Raw genomic sequence first — 15,317 nt, forward strand, 5'->3', positions numbered from 1 at the left:
TCCCTGTATGAAGAATATCAACAACAGTGGAAGTCCAGTGCCTAAGGTAGTTTGGAGAAATAAAAAAGCCTCTGGAAGAGGCTTTTGAAACCTGGAAGCAGGTTCTGCTACCTGGGCCTTCTGGCACTGAGGCGTAGGCAGTGTTGTCCCTGTACTGTCCTGTGCTGGCAGTGTTGGAGCTGGCAGTCCTCTTAACTACAAAATTTTCCTTTATATCCTTTTCCTGCTTCCTGCTCAGTAGTGGCTGTTAAACTGTGGTGGATATAAGCTTCTGTAGTGAAATAAGCCATAACACATGCTGAAAGAACAATGATTCTTGGGGGAAAATGGGACTTGGAAAAAGATGTATGGAAGGAATGGCCGATTATTGTGGTGCTTTGGTGACAGACAGGTATTACCCTCCTTCAGATTGCTCTGTTAACCCTGGGAAAAAGCACATGTGACAGGGACACCAGAGGCAGGTGAGAAAAAAGAAATCTGAAACCTGATTAATAGTAACCTGGGGAAAACAAAGTTCACAAGTGTCACTATACCATTTTTTTCTCTTCTGTTTTGTATAAGAGTAGGGGATGCAGAAATTACCCCTGGACTATTTTTGATCCTGACATCTTCAGATCTGGGCAGTTTCATGTGTTTTAAGAGCTCCCAAGCACACACAGCTGTCTCGCTCATCTACACTTGCTGAATTTTAAGGGCAGATCAGTTTGTACACAGACTAGGTACCATGCTTAAAATCACTTTAAGAGAGAGATTTGTAAATCACTGCAAGTATAATCAGAGAGGATTGTAGTTCTAATCATCCTTTCTCTGAGAATTTTCCATATGGAAATACTTTGTTTTAGTAGTTCACAGAGAAAACTCATCATTTCTTTCTGCAGCTTTTTTCTCAAGAGCGCACTGATCACATTGCTGTGTCTGGTGCATGATAGTAATGCTACAGAAATACTCTGCTATTCTGGAAGGTCTTGTAAATTCCTGCAACTTACACAATGAGTGTTACTCTCTGTGTTTAAATCTGTTCTGGTTTATTGTTTCTCTCACATAGAGAACACTGCTCCCTAGACCGTCTGGAAATCCGTCCCAGCATGTCTGTTCCTTTTCTATCTTATCCAACTCATCCATTACAGGTGAGTCTAGCACTTCTACAAACTGAAAAGTGTCCCTTAAAACTGCATAAAGAGGTAATTTCTAAAAAGAAGAAAATACTCTTTTGAAATAACAGTGTCACTAGCCTTCAGGATGATGGAATTACTCTCCTGGGTCATTGTGAAGCAAGTTGTGCTTTTTATAAAATTTTTTTCTTCAATTTCCCAAGATTGAAATCACAGAAGAGCAAGGAGTTCTCAACAGGAAGGCGAAATTTGGAATAAAATACTTAGATAGGAATTTTTGTTCTGTAGGGTGTAATAATTTGTCTAGATTTTATATTGGACTTAGCCTAGTACCTGGGATACTGTCTAAATTTTATACAGCAAAAGCAATATACTGCCCATATGTCCTTTTCTGCTGGTACACTCTTGAATACAGTGGTAGTAAGGTGATCCCCATGAAAAGCAGCATGAGGCCTGAAGGGTTGTCTTCACTGACAGTATGAGAGCAGCTCCAGTAGCACAGCAGCGCTCGCTGTTGCGTGTCCGTGGCAAGACACTGCTTAGCTCACATCACTATTTTAGTGCTATTCCATCATCTCCACTACTTGCATTCCTGCAGCTTGCTGCTGTTTAGAATTTATTTGCTTCCATTGAATTGTGTTGTGTTCTGCTTTAAAGGTGTTAGATTTCATTTGCCTGACAGGTATTAATGCTTCCCCCCAGGGAGAGGTTCATTTCGGCCAATCCAGTCCTCACTGACTAAAGCTGCTGTTTCTCGTCCAATTGTGCCCAAAGTTCTTCCAACACAGGCCACCAACCATCTGTCTAGTAAGTAATTCTGAATTCTGCAATAAAACCCATGCTGGTGTCTTCCAGGCAGGTACTGTCTCACAGTAGAGAGTGGGTTCTATAATTAGAACAATTAATGAGGTTAAAACAGTGACTGCGTCTATGTTTTACCTAGAGAATTCTTTTGAGATGAGAAGACATTCAGATGTTTGAAGTGAATTTTAAAAAGTCTGGGTGAGGTTGACCTTTACAACAACCTACAATTTTTACACAGAGTCTAATCAGAGGCAAGATAACAAAATAAGGCTCTTTTGTTTCTAGACCTCCTCTAGTAACCCATAGAAAATTTCTGGAAATTGCATAATTACTTAGCAATTTGGAGGACAAAAAAAAAAAATAGAAGAATGGAAGGGGAACTGGGATGTTTCTCAGCTATTTTGATATACCTAGTAAGAGGTTGGAACAGGGCAGAAAAGTCAAACATTTTAGCTAAAAGCAGTGTTACACTTGGTGCAGAGAAGCAGCTGACCCAGATGATCAGATCATTACCATTGCTGCTTTTTTACATAGGTGCAGTTTTGACTCTGGGTAAGTTTAAAAAAATCATCTTTTAGAGAATCATAACAAAGTGAAGAAGAAGCTTGCAATATGTTTTTTGGTGTTTTGTCTCACCCAAGGTGCTATTGACTTGGCAGCTAAAAGTGCTGGCATTATCCCTGGTAGTCCCATGCCTGTCCTGGATGCAGATGGTTTGCCAGGTGTGTCTTCATTGTCACCGGATGCAGTGCCCACAGTAGTGACAGGGCAGGAGCCAGCAGCAGCACATCAGAATGGAGGCTCCATCACCACTGTGGAGGTCAGAGGCTCTTAAACAAGCTTTTTTCAAGAGCTTAACTGTCTTGTTCTTTCATTGTATAAGAAAGCTGTATTATTATGATTCCTCAGTGAGCTTTCTCCTGGGGCTTGCTGTTAGACACTGCTGTCATGGCAGACCCAGTCTGTGTTGTGTGCTGTGTATTTGGGGTTGAGGGATCAAAGCATCATCTCATTGAATGAATTTCCTTCCTGTAAAATGGGTTGCAGCTGGTAGAGCATTGAACTTGGCAATCCAGAAATCTCGCTTGATAAAAAAGGATGGCATTTCAGAAATTCAGGAGGGAATCTGGGGAAAAACATGGACTTTTTGGGATTGTATTTGGAATGGAAACACTAATTTCTCCTTGCTGTTTCTTTCATTGAGACCCAGACACATGTTAGTCCATGTCATGTTCTGAGGGAGTTGATGTACCATTTTGAAGGACATGAGATATATGAAGAGCACAGATGAATGGTAATAGGCCTTTATCTCTTCCCTCCCCAGCTGGTCACTCACGTGGTTTCTGTTGTGCTTGCAGGGCTCAGCCTCAGCGTGCCGGGTGCCGTACATCAGCCTGCCCACCCGGCCCGAGCAGGATGGCTTCCAGGTACGGTGCATGCTGAGGGAACAGTGCTCTGGAATGGGCAATGTTCTGTGAAAATACCACTGGTATTGCTGGTTAAAACTCTGTACTCCCAGGTAATTGTGCACCACTGGTTTCTAGTGGAAATGAAATCCTTAGCATCTGAAGAAGTTTAAAGAAATTTAGGAAAGCTGCTTAAATATGTGTGTGTGCCATTCCCTAAAATCAAAGTGACGCTGACAGTCCCTGACCTGTGAGGGACAAACAAGCTTTACATATCTCTTAATAGAGTGGAGGAGTTTATAATCACTCTGCTCTATCTATGTGCATATTTTAGACATCACAAGGGTTCATTTCAGCAGTTTGCAGTCCTGCTGCCTCCATGTAGCTAAAGGAGAATTATTAGGACTAAAATTGTGATTGTAATGTCAGCATCCTTTCCAGAAACTCACTGTTCATTTTACAGGATCCAGTGAGACATAGGTAGATACTTAAAGAGTGACTGTGATGGCACTATTGTAGGAGTGTTGTCATCCTGTCCCCAGATTCTTTCTCCACTGGGATCCAGGACCTGGTGCTGGATTTTTAGGCCTCAGAATACAGTCTCTTCTTCAGTGGAGGCACTTTCCATGCTCACTGTGATGCCTGCATGTGAAAAAAATAGTTTGATTGAAGAGCATAAAGGAGATAAGGATTTTTAAAGATGTTAGGACATGAACCTATGAGGCATTTATTATGGTAATGGGGCCTTGGGTTCTGGTTCTTGCTGTTACGACAGCTGTGTATACACTGCATCAAAAAAAAGCTTTAGTTCTACTATGAGGTACTGGTAATGAGACTCCTTAAAGATCAGTTGAATTTTGGAAAGTCTGGCTGTAAAAAGTGAATAAATGTGAGTTACCAGTTTAAAATATTGTGTATTCCCTTCCAGAAGTTAAAGGGTTTTGCCTACACAAAGTCAAATTAATACATATTTATTGGGAGCTGTCTTGTAGATATATCAGAACTATGTTAATTTTAAGATTATGCTTGTTCTGTTATGTAGGCTGTCTTTGGAATGTTACAGATTCATATTTTTTCAGATTATTTGGCAGGATATGGGCTGAAGCATGTTTGTTTATGCTTACAGGTACTTTTCATTAAAATAATACAGATTTATTATATAAATAGTATATTCTTCTAATTTAGGCATAATATCTACTGGGTTTTTTCCCCTAGAAGCCTGGTTGTAATCTGATACTCAGGAGCCAAAATGTGCCTTTTTAGTTTCCTGAGTTCTTAATAAATTTATGAACACTTAATTCCATTTTTGTAACAGGGTGCATCAGTCCTTTCTATGCCAGAACTGGCCAAGACTTCTCTCCAGAATGGTCTGTCCACCCCTCCTCTTCCCTCATCAGAAGCTTCCAGTACTCGGCTCTCTCCTCCCAATGTTTCTGCTCTCTTGGATATTTCCCTGCCTGGACCACCTGAGGATGTGCTTTCCCAAGGCGAACCTGCCACTCAGATCAGTGATTCCATCATTGAAATAGCCATTAGCTCTGGCCAATACAGTAAGTCTAAGACTAGCTAAAGTCTGCCTATCAACTTTAAAAAAATTCCTGACATCTTACATAGCAGCAGAAACTTTTCCAGGAAGGAGTTCTTGGGTTATGAGGTTTTTGTGGGTTTGTTTTTTGTTTGTTTGTTTGTTTCCAAATATCTGTTGGAAATAAAATTCTGTGCCTGACCTTTATTTTCTAGCAAATATGGGGCAGGGGGAGGTTGTTGTTGTTGTTTGGGGTTTTTTTTCCTTTCTAAACAAAAATTGTTGCAGTGTCCTGTAATTTTACCATATTGACTGAATTCGTGATCCCCGACATCGGCTTACAGGTGAAGGTGTTTCTCTCTCTCCTGCAAAGCTGAATGGCAGTGACAGCTCCAAAAGTCTTCCATCCCCATCCAGTAGTCCTCAGCAGAACTGGATTGCATCTCCCACCCATGATCCCCAGTGGTACCCCAATGACTCCACAGACTCCTCCCTCAGCAGCTTGTTCTGTAAGTGTCCAGATACAGAGAAGTGCAACTAAAAAACGTTTTCCTGTTAACAAAAAAAAAATCCCAACATTGTTTAACAGAAGTGAATCCTTTGAAAAATTGTAAACCCAGTAGGACATTTGTAGAATTATTCCAAATACTTCTTGCTTTCATTTCCATGGTGTTGCCTTGAGTACATTTTCTCTCTCTTTACAAGTCTGTTCCTGAAAAGATCCTATTGCTAGATTGGGGCCCATAGCTTGGGACAAGTAATTCTTTGGCACTTCCATGTTATCTGTTTGGAGCCTGACTCATCAGTTAGGGTGAGACATTTGGACTGTTGTGCCAAAATGAACAGATGTCTTTGGCTCTTCTGGTGGAAGAACAGACTTGGTTGTGTGCTTGATAAGTACTATTTCAAAGACATGAGATCACTCACTGGGTTTGGTTGAGGTTTAGCTGTTGAGAGTTTTTTTTAAATTAATAATTCATGGAGCCACTGTAATAAGTCTTCTTACTCTTAGCAGTGTGGTATCAATGCTGGCAACATATAATTTTTAAAAGATGGAAGAAATGGATATCTGTCCTCCATTTTGAATTTCCTTGACCTTCTTTTTTATCCTCCCAGTTAAGAACACTCAGTGCAGTGACTTACTGATGTGCCTTTTCTTTGTAGCAAGTTTCATCTCCCCAGAGAAGGGACGAAAAATGTTACCAACTCCAGCTGGGAACACCAGTGGCACCTCCTTGCTGGGACCCAGCCTGCTGGATGGAAACTCACGGGACTCCTTTGTGTCGCGGTCCCTGGCAGACGTGGCAGAGGTATGTCAGCAAATTGCACTCAGAGTCTGCTTCCTCTTGAGGTGTTGGAAGTTACAGTTACTGGGTACTGAACCTCAGACCTTCCTGAGATACTTCAAATGCAGAGGGGCTTTGATGCCTGCACTTCAGCTCAGTAGAGAAGAATTACAGTCACAACAGAAAGATGTAAAATTATCTGAGGGCAATTACCCGACCCCAGAGCTGGTGTGAGAAGCTCACCTTCTCACTGCTGTAAGTGCCTTCAACCCAGGTTCTTTTTGCTGAGGGAGGTAATATTCATCTGTTGGACATACCTTTGTTCTGACAGAGAAAAATTCAATCATTCTGTTGTGTGTGTCCTGCTTTGTAGAGCAAGACTGAAAGTGCCAAAGATAAGAGCAAGATTAATAGTGACGCAGCTACAATACAGTTGGAAACCTGGTAGGAAAAAATAGATAGGTCCAGAAGGAAGAAGTAGGACGTGGCTAATAACAAGTCACTTGAGAGGATGGAAGAAGGTTCTGTGCTGCTGAATTACTTGTCTCTGTTGGCAGAGGTATCCCTTTGTTTTGAACTCTTCTGAAGGGGTAGAATGAAGCCCAGCAGTTTTTAAGGCTGTGACACACTCAAGGACAGAGCTCCCTTTCAGAGGTACAGACAGGAAGAATGAGCTGCAGGAACATTATGCAGCTTAGCAAAGAAAATGCAAAGTCCTGCCCTAGGAAGGGACTAAGGAATAACCCCACAGCAGTATCAGCTGGGTATTGGCTGCCTGGGAAGCGTCTCTGCTGTACCTCAGACGTGAGCTGAGCGTGATCCAGGGTGGATCCAAAGGTGTGGAACCAAAAGTGTGGAACCAAAGGTGAATGATCTCATGAGCTGTTTTTAACAGGAGCATGGCCAGGATATTGAACAAAATTATTATTAACCTGCTCTACTCTGTAGAGCAGTGGTGTCTGTCTGCTGTGAGATCATGCCTAGAATATTGTCACCAGTTTTGAATATCCAGTATATAGGAGAGAGAGTTTAACCAGAGCAAGCTCAGCTGAGGTTTACCAGGAGAATCAGGTGGTGAAGAAAGGGTGATGTCTAGACTTGTTCAGCATAGAAAAGGCTTCAGGATGGGAGGGGCCTTGCTGCCTGCCAATGCCTGCAGTAGGGTCATTAGAAGATGTAGCAAGCCCTTTACAAAATGGTGATGGGAGGTGGGAGAAACAAGCAAAAGCTGAACTGAGAAAGGTTCTGCTTTATCTATAGAAAACTTCACTTCGACAATAGGCAGGCAAGGAAACAAGTTTCCCAGAAATGTTATGCAGTGACTGTCTTCAGAGCTTTCCAGGGCTCACATCAATAAAGCTCCAAGTGAGCTGGTCTGTCCTTATAGGTGAATCTGCTTTGAGCAGGTGGTTGAATTAGAGGCCTGTTCAGATCCCTTCCAGTCTCAGTTATCACACAGTTTAGTTATTAAACTCATTACAACATCACATAACTTGTAATTTCTTGGGGACTTTCCCTTATGGAAGGAATGTGTCATTTCTCTACTCCCCTTTGGATTTGGATAAGGAGGTTCTGTACAGACCATGTAACCAGGAGCTGCAGCAAGTTATGCTGATTTAGTGTGACATTGGCAGCTTCAGACCTGAAACACAGATCCACTTCTCACATAAATATGAAGATTCTGTTTGCTTGGTGGTAAGAAGTTGTCAAGGTGTGTTCTAATTAAAGAAGTATAATTTATTTGCATGGTTTTGAAATTACATTGGAGCCCTCAGTATTACCAACTCCCTTTAGAAGAAAATGAGGTAAGCCTCCATGTTATGCACAGGTGAGCAGCTCTTGTGGCAGAGGTAATATCTTTAGATCATCTACCTGTGCACCTTAATGCTAAATTGGAGCAGGTAAGATCCATTGAGACTATAGGTGGTTAGGCTTTTTAGAAGCTTCCATTTAGTTGTGGATGAGAAGAGCTGTTCTCTAACTCAGGTCAAGTGAGATAAAGTGTCTCTTTCATATGAGGAGAGGCTGGGAAGGAAGCGAGACACTTCTCAGAATGAGAGGCTGCAAGCAAAATTTGAAACACAGTAAATTCCACCTGAAGACAAGAGATCTGTTTTGAGGTAATGAGGCATGGAAACAGGATACCCAGAGAGTTTTGGAATGTCTGTGCATGGGGATAATTCAACACCTGCCAAGATCCAGGGCAGCCTGTTCTAAGCTGACCCTGCTCAAGTGAGATGGTTGGATAAAATGCTCCCAGGATGTCCCTTCCAACCTCAGTTATTCCATGAAATTGCCACTGACATGTAGCTCATCTCTTCTCTCCTTGTCTCTTCCAGGTGGTGGATTCCCAGCTGGCTTGCATGATGAATGAGAACAGCATAGATTACATATCTCGCTTTAATGACCTTGCCCAGGAGCTGTCCATACCTGAGCCCACTCGCAGGGAGATCCTGTTTGATGGAGGAGGTGGTGGTCCCCCGACTGGGGATCTGTCACAGTAAGGAAATGACCAGCAGGCTGGTGCAGACTGTTCAGCTAAGTTGGAGCTTGCAGAGCTGGAACTTGATGAGGGAGCAGCTGAGTCTGAGTTGTCCCTGTCCTGTGTGCTTCTTTCTAACAGAGAAGCATTGGTTTCAAAGGTCTGAAGAAATACTTGCAAGTCCTGGAATGTGCAATATGCTGGCAACAACAGAACATGGAATAACGTTACAGAAGATAGTGTGTCCCTGCATCAGCAATGTATGATTGCAGGTTTGTGGGACAGTCCTGGACTTGTACTTTGGAATAGCCTAAGCAAGCAGCTCAAGCATCTCAAGTGCCACAAGCTCCTGTTTATGAATTATTGTTTGCGTAGTGATCAAAATGCCATGCCTTCTGATCTCCATGAAAGCTGTGGAGGATAAGGGTAGGTGTGCGTAGGGGAACCATTGTGTATCTTGACACGTCCTAGTTGGCAGCTTTCTTACCATTCAGTCAAACTGAAGTTCTTGCACTCTGTTCAGGGCACTGCCGCTCCTCGATGCTATGTTCCTACAGACCACTCTGTTCCTTTGGCTCTTTGACCATTCCAGTGGGGCTCACACCTGCTTGCTTGTTTGGTAGGGAAGCTCTGTTCTGCCCTCCTCCCATGCTGCTTGGATCCCCTACTTTTAACCCCATCACATCGCAATCATCATCATCACCCTGACTGCACTCATATTCTTAACCTTTGAGATTCTTCAGCACATTGCACAGTTCACCCTGTGAGTGAAAGAGTGCTTTATTGCTCTCCCTGAAGAACACTTGCTTTTTAGGTCTGGAAACATGGCAAAAGAGCTTATGCTAGGAAAACTCTTTCATAATTAGTCTTGGCTTTGCTGGAAACATGTAAATATTGCCATCTTCACAAAAACTGAGGATTTACCTGGGAGAGGAAATAAGAAAGAATATGGTAATGTGTAGGAACAAATACTAGGTTAATGCTAAAGCAGTTGAGATCAGTTTTGTGTTATGAAGAGAAGTGTCAAGTCCTAGCTTAATCCCTTAGTCCTTCCCTGCTTCCTCTTTCTTCTGTAAACTCTGGGTGCTCTGTAGTACCTCACCATCATTCTTCATTACAGTCACTCCCAGGCATGAGTGGATTTGGCACTCCCTCTTTGAAATCCCTGCGCATTTAATGTTGTGTTTTACTGTAGGAAAAACCCAGATACTGATTCCAGGAGGTTCAACAGGATAGCAAGTTAATAGTTAATCCTCCTCTCCTCTCCTCTCCTCTCCTCTCCTCTCCTCTCCTCTCCTCTCCTCTCCTCTCCTCTCCTCTCCTCTCCTCTCCTCTCCTCTCCTCTCCTCTCCTCTCCTCTCCTCTCCTCTCCTCTCCTCTCCTCTCCTCTCCTCTCCTCTCCTCTCCTCTCCTCTCCTCTCCTCTCCTCTCCTCTCCTCTCCTCTCCTCTCCTCTCCTCTCCTCTCCTCTCCTCTCCTCTCCTCTCCTCTCCTCTCCTCTCCTCTCCTCTCCTCTCCTCTCCTCTCCTCTCCTCTCCTCTCCTCTCCTCTCCTCTCCTCTCCTCTCCTCTCCTCTCCTCTCCTCTCCTCTCCTCTCGTTAGAGGATATTCCTTGGCTGGTGTGAGTAGATCTGAACTTTTCCAAGGGGCTGCTCCTGTATACACCTCAACCTTGTGTTAATAATGAACAAACAAACCTTCTCCATCCCATAGGCTGTTATCATGGGTTCATTTCCTAACTTGCACTATACTTGGTGGATGTAGTTCTGCCTGCCTTTAGCTACTCATAGGAGGCATTTCTTTGACTGGGAGTCTATTGTAACTTGCTCACAATGCACTGACTGCTGTTTGCCCAGTCCCTTCACTCTGCATTAGGCAAATGATTTTTAGCTTCTACAGAGTTGGTCTTGTGTTTTATGTCATTAGGAGAAAATTGAACAAGTTTTCTGATGCACACAGAGCCTAGTTTGAGAATTCTGATTGAATTGTCAGAAAATCACATAAACCTGGAATAGGAAAAGTTGAAGGCTGTCACAGAAATGAATGCTGGGGCCTGTTTTGTTCTGAGCATTCTGCCTTGGTATGGAGAAGACACCTGTTACTCTCAGGAGTCATGCCCACTAAAACTTTTCAGTTTTACTTATAATTTAGCTGTGTTATGGTTTGGACTTTCCCAGATTGTTCCTTCTTGGTTTTGGGTTCCTACATTACTAATGCTGATTATTCTATATGCTGTGTCTCCAGAAATCCTTCAGATTTGCAGGACAAAAGTAGAAGGCACCTACTATGGCTGTGGATTACAGAACGTGCAGGAGGAAATGTGTTACATTCTAATCAAGTACTGTCTAAAAAGAAATCTGAACTCTCATTCTTAAACTTCTAAATACTGCAAAAGTAACGTCAGGGTCTCCAGTGTATTTGTAACTTGACAAACTTTTCATCTTCCCTACTGATGCTGGTAAGACAGTGGATATGACACTGGGTTTGGCTCTGAAGTTGCCTAGAATAAAGACCAGTTTTGCTGTACCTGCTGCAGGAGTGGAGAGCAGAGCACTTCATCCTAATCCATGAAGGCTTTTTGCCTGCGATACAAGGAGCTGTCAGCTGCCTTGCCTCAGCATACCCAGGGGGAAGGACCCAGCTGCAGAATGAAGGCAGAACAGGTGGCTGTTTTTGATGATGCCGTGACATCAGAAAACTTCTAATACCCTGAACCTTTGCAAGTGGGCTTGAACCACCCAGTAATAACAGAGTATAAATGACAGAAATCAGTTCAACACTCAGAAGGTTGGGTTAGAAGTGTTTGGCGTCAGCCCCTTAAAAGTTGGCATTATGAAGCAGAGTTTGATTTCAGAAATGTAATGCATTACAAACTGCTTTTTAAGAATAAAGCCCTTTGAGGAAAAGGGAAGAACTTAAGAATAATTAAGATCATTGTGGTAGTTCTGAATTGATGCAGTATCTGTTACCCTTACTATATGAAAGGCCGTTTAAACACATTTCTGATCAGACCAGCTCTAGATTTTAGGTGAATGTCCTTTACAATAGTGGTCATCATCAGTTTGTGCCTGAGACTGCTAAGGAGGTGGTGTACACACACACACACACACACACGTGCACAGATGGCCGGGAAGGTGGTAATACTCAAAATTTCTTCAATTTTAATTATTTCAGCTTCCCCAACAACAGTAACAAAATCTAAATGAGGGACAATGTCAGGCTAAGCAGACATCCAAGCAAGTAACACTGAATTGCACACAGTATCATTTGTGACTTCATTAGGTTAGTACCTTCCTGGAGCAGTGTGAGGTGTTGGAGAGGACTAAGGGACACTAACAGTCTCCAGGTCTAGGATTAACTGCTCTAGGCTTTTCCCTCTCAGTGACCATAAGGCAGTTGTGAGTAGCTGACAAGGTAAATGACAGAAGGTTGGGTGTCTGCAGAGCAGTACCATAGCACAAGGCTGGATCCACCCAGGTGTGTGTGCACACATTGACAGAGATCTGTACAGGGTGTTGCATTCTGATCACTCATACAATCCATTTTATACTGCATCCCTAAATCTACTAAGCATAGGAATAGTAATTATTTTTCATATATCATTGTTAAGCCTTTTTTTGACACCCTCTGTATTTTTAAATTGAATTAAATGGCATGATTCAAATCTAACTTATAAAGACATCTCTTTTACTGACAGCAGATCCCAGAGTGGAAATTCAGTTGCATTTTGTTTTCTACGCTCAGACTTCAGATGCATTTATAAGGAAAGTACTGCACTTTTTTTTAACCTTTTCAAACCTTTCAGTCTGTTAATTTCACAGCAAGTTGTAAATGTTACCTAAGTGAAACCTTGGCAAGCACTACGGCAATAAGTTATCATTAATTATTGAACATGATAACTGCTTTAGAGCTTACGGTTCTGGCAGCAGAATGTAATGCTGTTTCTTTTAATAATAGTTAAGCCATATCATCTAAGGTTTCTGGCTTGTTTGAGATGTGAATTTGTTTTATAGATTATAAATATACCTATATAGTGTATGTATAAAGCAAAATGCCTGTCCTTACTGATTATTTTTTGTACCATACTGTAAATTATATTATTTATTCTTTACCAATTTTGGAAAAAGGTGTTTTGGTTATTTAATATAATATACAAAAGCTGTTAAACTTCTTCTGTTTAAATTTCCAATTCAACTTGTAAAGCTGTTTTTATTCTTGTGCATAAATACATACTAATACTTGGTCTAACTTGTGTCCAGTGTATTCCTTGCTGTTCATGTCCTCTCCGATTTTTTTTCATTTAAGCTTTATTTACATGATCATGTCCTTGTTGGGGGTGGGAGTTAAGATTTTTCCATAAGGCCAAGTCTTTCAGGGTGATTTAATTGCAGTGAAATCAGTTGCCTAACTCCCATTGGCATCTCCCATCCCAGAATTTTGATGCTTCTCACCATGATCAGAGAAAATTTTGGTAGGATTGTTTTTGCTTTATACCTTCCATTCTCAGTAGTGTCTGCTCATGCTGAGCTTCAGAAATGTGGCAAACCAGAGGGCTGGTTATCATGAATGGCCTGTCTTGGGCCATGGGCACCAGAAACAAGGGGAAGAAAGAGAGAATAACAAACAAGACAACCACCAAAAAAATTCCAACCACCACCAAGAAGGTACAATAAAAATGATAGTGTATACCTTGGGGGTTTTATTTTTTTTTTCCCCTATTCAGAGTTTCAGATAAGCAGAGACTTGGCTGTGGAGGTTGCATTCAGGCCATCATGTTTTATGCAGCCACTACCAGAAACAGCTTTTCACCCTAGGACACTCAAGGACAGGAAGCCCTGATAGGGTTGCGTAGTCTATCTTCAGAGCTTTCCAAGATAAAACTAACTAAAGCCCATAGAAAGGTGGGCTGAGCTAGCACAGCCTGCTTTGGGCAAGTTGGGCTCAAGGCCTGAAGTTCCTGTGATCTAGGTCAGTAACTAACTCCTTTTTGTACACTTTTACGATTTTGGTGTCTAGGACATACAAAAAGGCAGCTTTAATGTTGCACTGAGAAAGTACAAGTGTATAATTGATCAGAAATGAAGAATGTTCTAAAAAGTTCAACATAAGTTTTATTAGTATTATTTTGATACTTCCTTCCCATCTAAAAAGTGCATAGTTATCTCTCCTGCTTGTTTACTGAGAAAATTGGGCTATGACCAAGTTTGAGCTCTTTCTGTGCAGCTTCACCCCTCCACTGGTTGTGAGCTTTTGTCAGTATAAAAGACCTTTATGTCTTTTCCACCTTTTGTCAAAGCTGCAACTGAATCCTTCTCACAATTTAGCTAATTTTGCCCTTAATGACCAAAATTTAAGACTGTAAAAACAAAAGAAATGAGTCTGAAAAATTATTAGCAAAACAAGATACTGCACAGTGAAGAAGTTCTTCCTCATGTTTGCATGGAACTTCCTGGGCATCAGTTGGTGCCTTTGCCCCTTGATTTACTAGCTGACACCAAAAAGAATAGCCTGGTCCATCCTCTCACTACCCACCTTTTAGATGGGTACACATTACACATTTAGATGGGTACACATCTCATACACATTAATAAGGTCCCCTCTCAGCCATCTCTTCTCAAGGTCAACTCCCTCAGCCTTTTCTCATTAGAGAGATTCTCCAGGCCCTTGACCAACTTAATTGCACTCTGATAGTGCTCAAGGCACTCCATGTCTCTCTTGTACTGAGGGGGCCAGATGTGTACACAATGCTCCAAATGTGGCTTCACCAGGAGTTGAGGGGCAGGATCATCTCCCTCAACCTGCTGGCAATACTCTTTCTAAGCCCTGGACAATATTGCCCTTTTTGGCCCCAAGACACACAGCTGGTCAGGGACAGATAGCTGTGCACCAGGACACCCAGATCCTACTCTGCAGCACTGCTGTCAAGTGGGTTGGCTCCCAGCCTGTACTGGTGACCAGGGCTGTTCCTCCACAGGTGCAAGACCTGCGTTTCCCCTTGTTGAATTTCAGAAGGTTCTTCTCTACCCACCTCCCTAAGCTGTTGAGGTCCCTCTGAAGGCCTGCAAAACCCTCTGAAATATCAGCCACTCCTTTGTATCAGCAGTGAACTTGCTGAGGACACATCTGCTCTTTCATCCAATCACTGATAAAGTTATACAACACTGAGCCCAGCAGAGAACCCTGGGGGACACCACTAGTGACAGGTCTCCAACCTTACTCTACTACTGATCACGAGCCTCTGGGATCTGCCACGCAGGCCGTTCTCAATCCATCCCACTGTCCACTCATCCAACCCACTTTTCTTGGGTTTGCCTGTGATGAGGGTATTGTGAGGGAAAAGCAAGGTGGGCAAAGAAGAACTTTGCTTGCTTCCCTGAGTATGGATTGCCCTCCACTTGCTTCTCACTTCCCAACTGGTGCCTGCTCTTTGCTGGAGGATGGATAGAGGATCTCCTTTCTTTTGGATGCTCCTGTCTTAGGAAGGCCATGGTCCCACCAGTCTATGTCTCTCTCTGATTTTCTAATACTTCTCAGCCTTTCTAGTTTGTCTTGTAGCTCTACTACCAGGCTGGACAGGTCATCCACTTGGTCTTATCTGATGCTGAAATAGAGATTTTTGGAGTTCACTTGAATTAGCAATATGAATTAAGTATTTAAAGTTTAGCCTGTAGAACTATATGTTGAATTTTAGCCTTTTTACTTA

At 42.4% G+C, this 15,317-nt stretch overlaps 1 protein-coding gene across 3 annotated transcripts in view; it reads left to right on the forward strand.

The window, feature by feature from the left end:
- The window catches only part of CRAMP1 (cramped chromatin regulator homolog 1), a 49,123-nt gene extending 37,076 nt beyond the window's left edge, over positions 1-12,047 (forward strand). For 2 of the 3 annotated variants that reach the window (XM_058035485.1, XM_058035486.1), the window contains exons 14-21: positions 1,046-1,127; positions 1,815-1,919; positions 2,558-2,736; positions 3,275-3,343; positions 4,638-4,872; positions 5,192-5,356; positions 6,012-6,157; positions 8,473-9,895. In XM_058035485.1, coding sequence (XP_057891468.1) covers positions 1,046-1,127; positions 1,815-1,919; positions 2,558-2,736; positions 3,275-3,343; positions 4,638-4,872; positions 5,192-5,356; positions 6,012-6,157; positions 8,473-8,637 — 1,146 coding nt within the window. In that variant the 3' untranslated portion in view covers positions 8,638-9,895. Of the gene's footprint in view, positions 1-1,045; positions 1,128-1,814; positions 1,920-2,557; positions 2,737-3,274; positions 3,344-4,637; positions 4,873-5,191; positions 5,357-6,011; positions 6,158-8,472; positions 9,896-10,858 lie in introns of those variants that run through there. The other variant, XR_009115306.1, reaches the window with a different exon arrangement.
- The last annotated feature ends 3,270 nt before the right edge of the window (positions 12,048-15,317 follow it).

The sequence above is a fragment of the Melospiza georgiana genome, chromosome 16 (assembly GCF_028018845.1).
Source record: "Melospiza georgiana isolate bMelGeo1 chromosome 16, bMelGeo1.pri, whole genome shotgun sequence".
Lineage (NCBI taxonomy): Eukaryota > Metazoa > Chordata > Aves > Passeriformes > Passerellidae > Melospiza > Melospiza georgiana.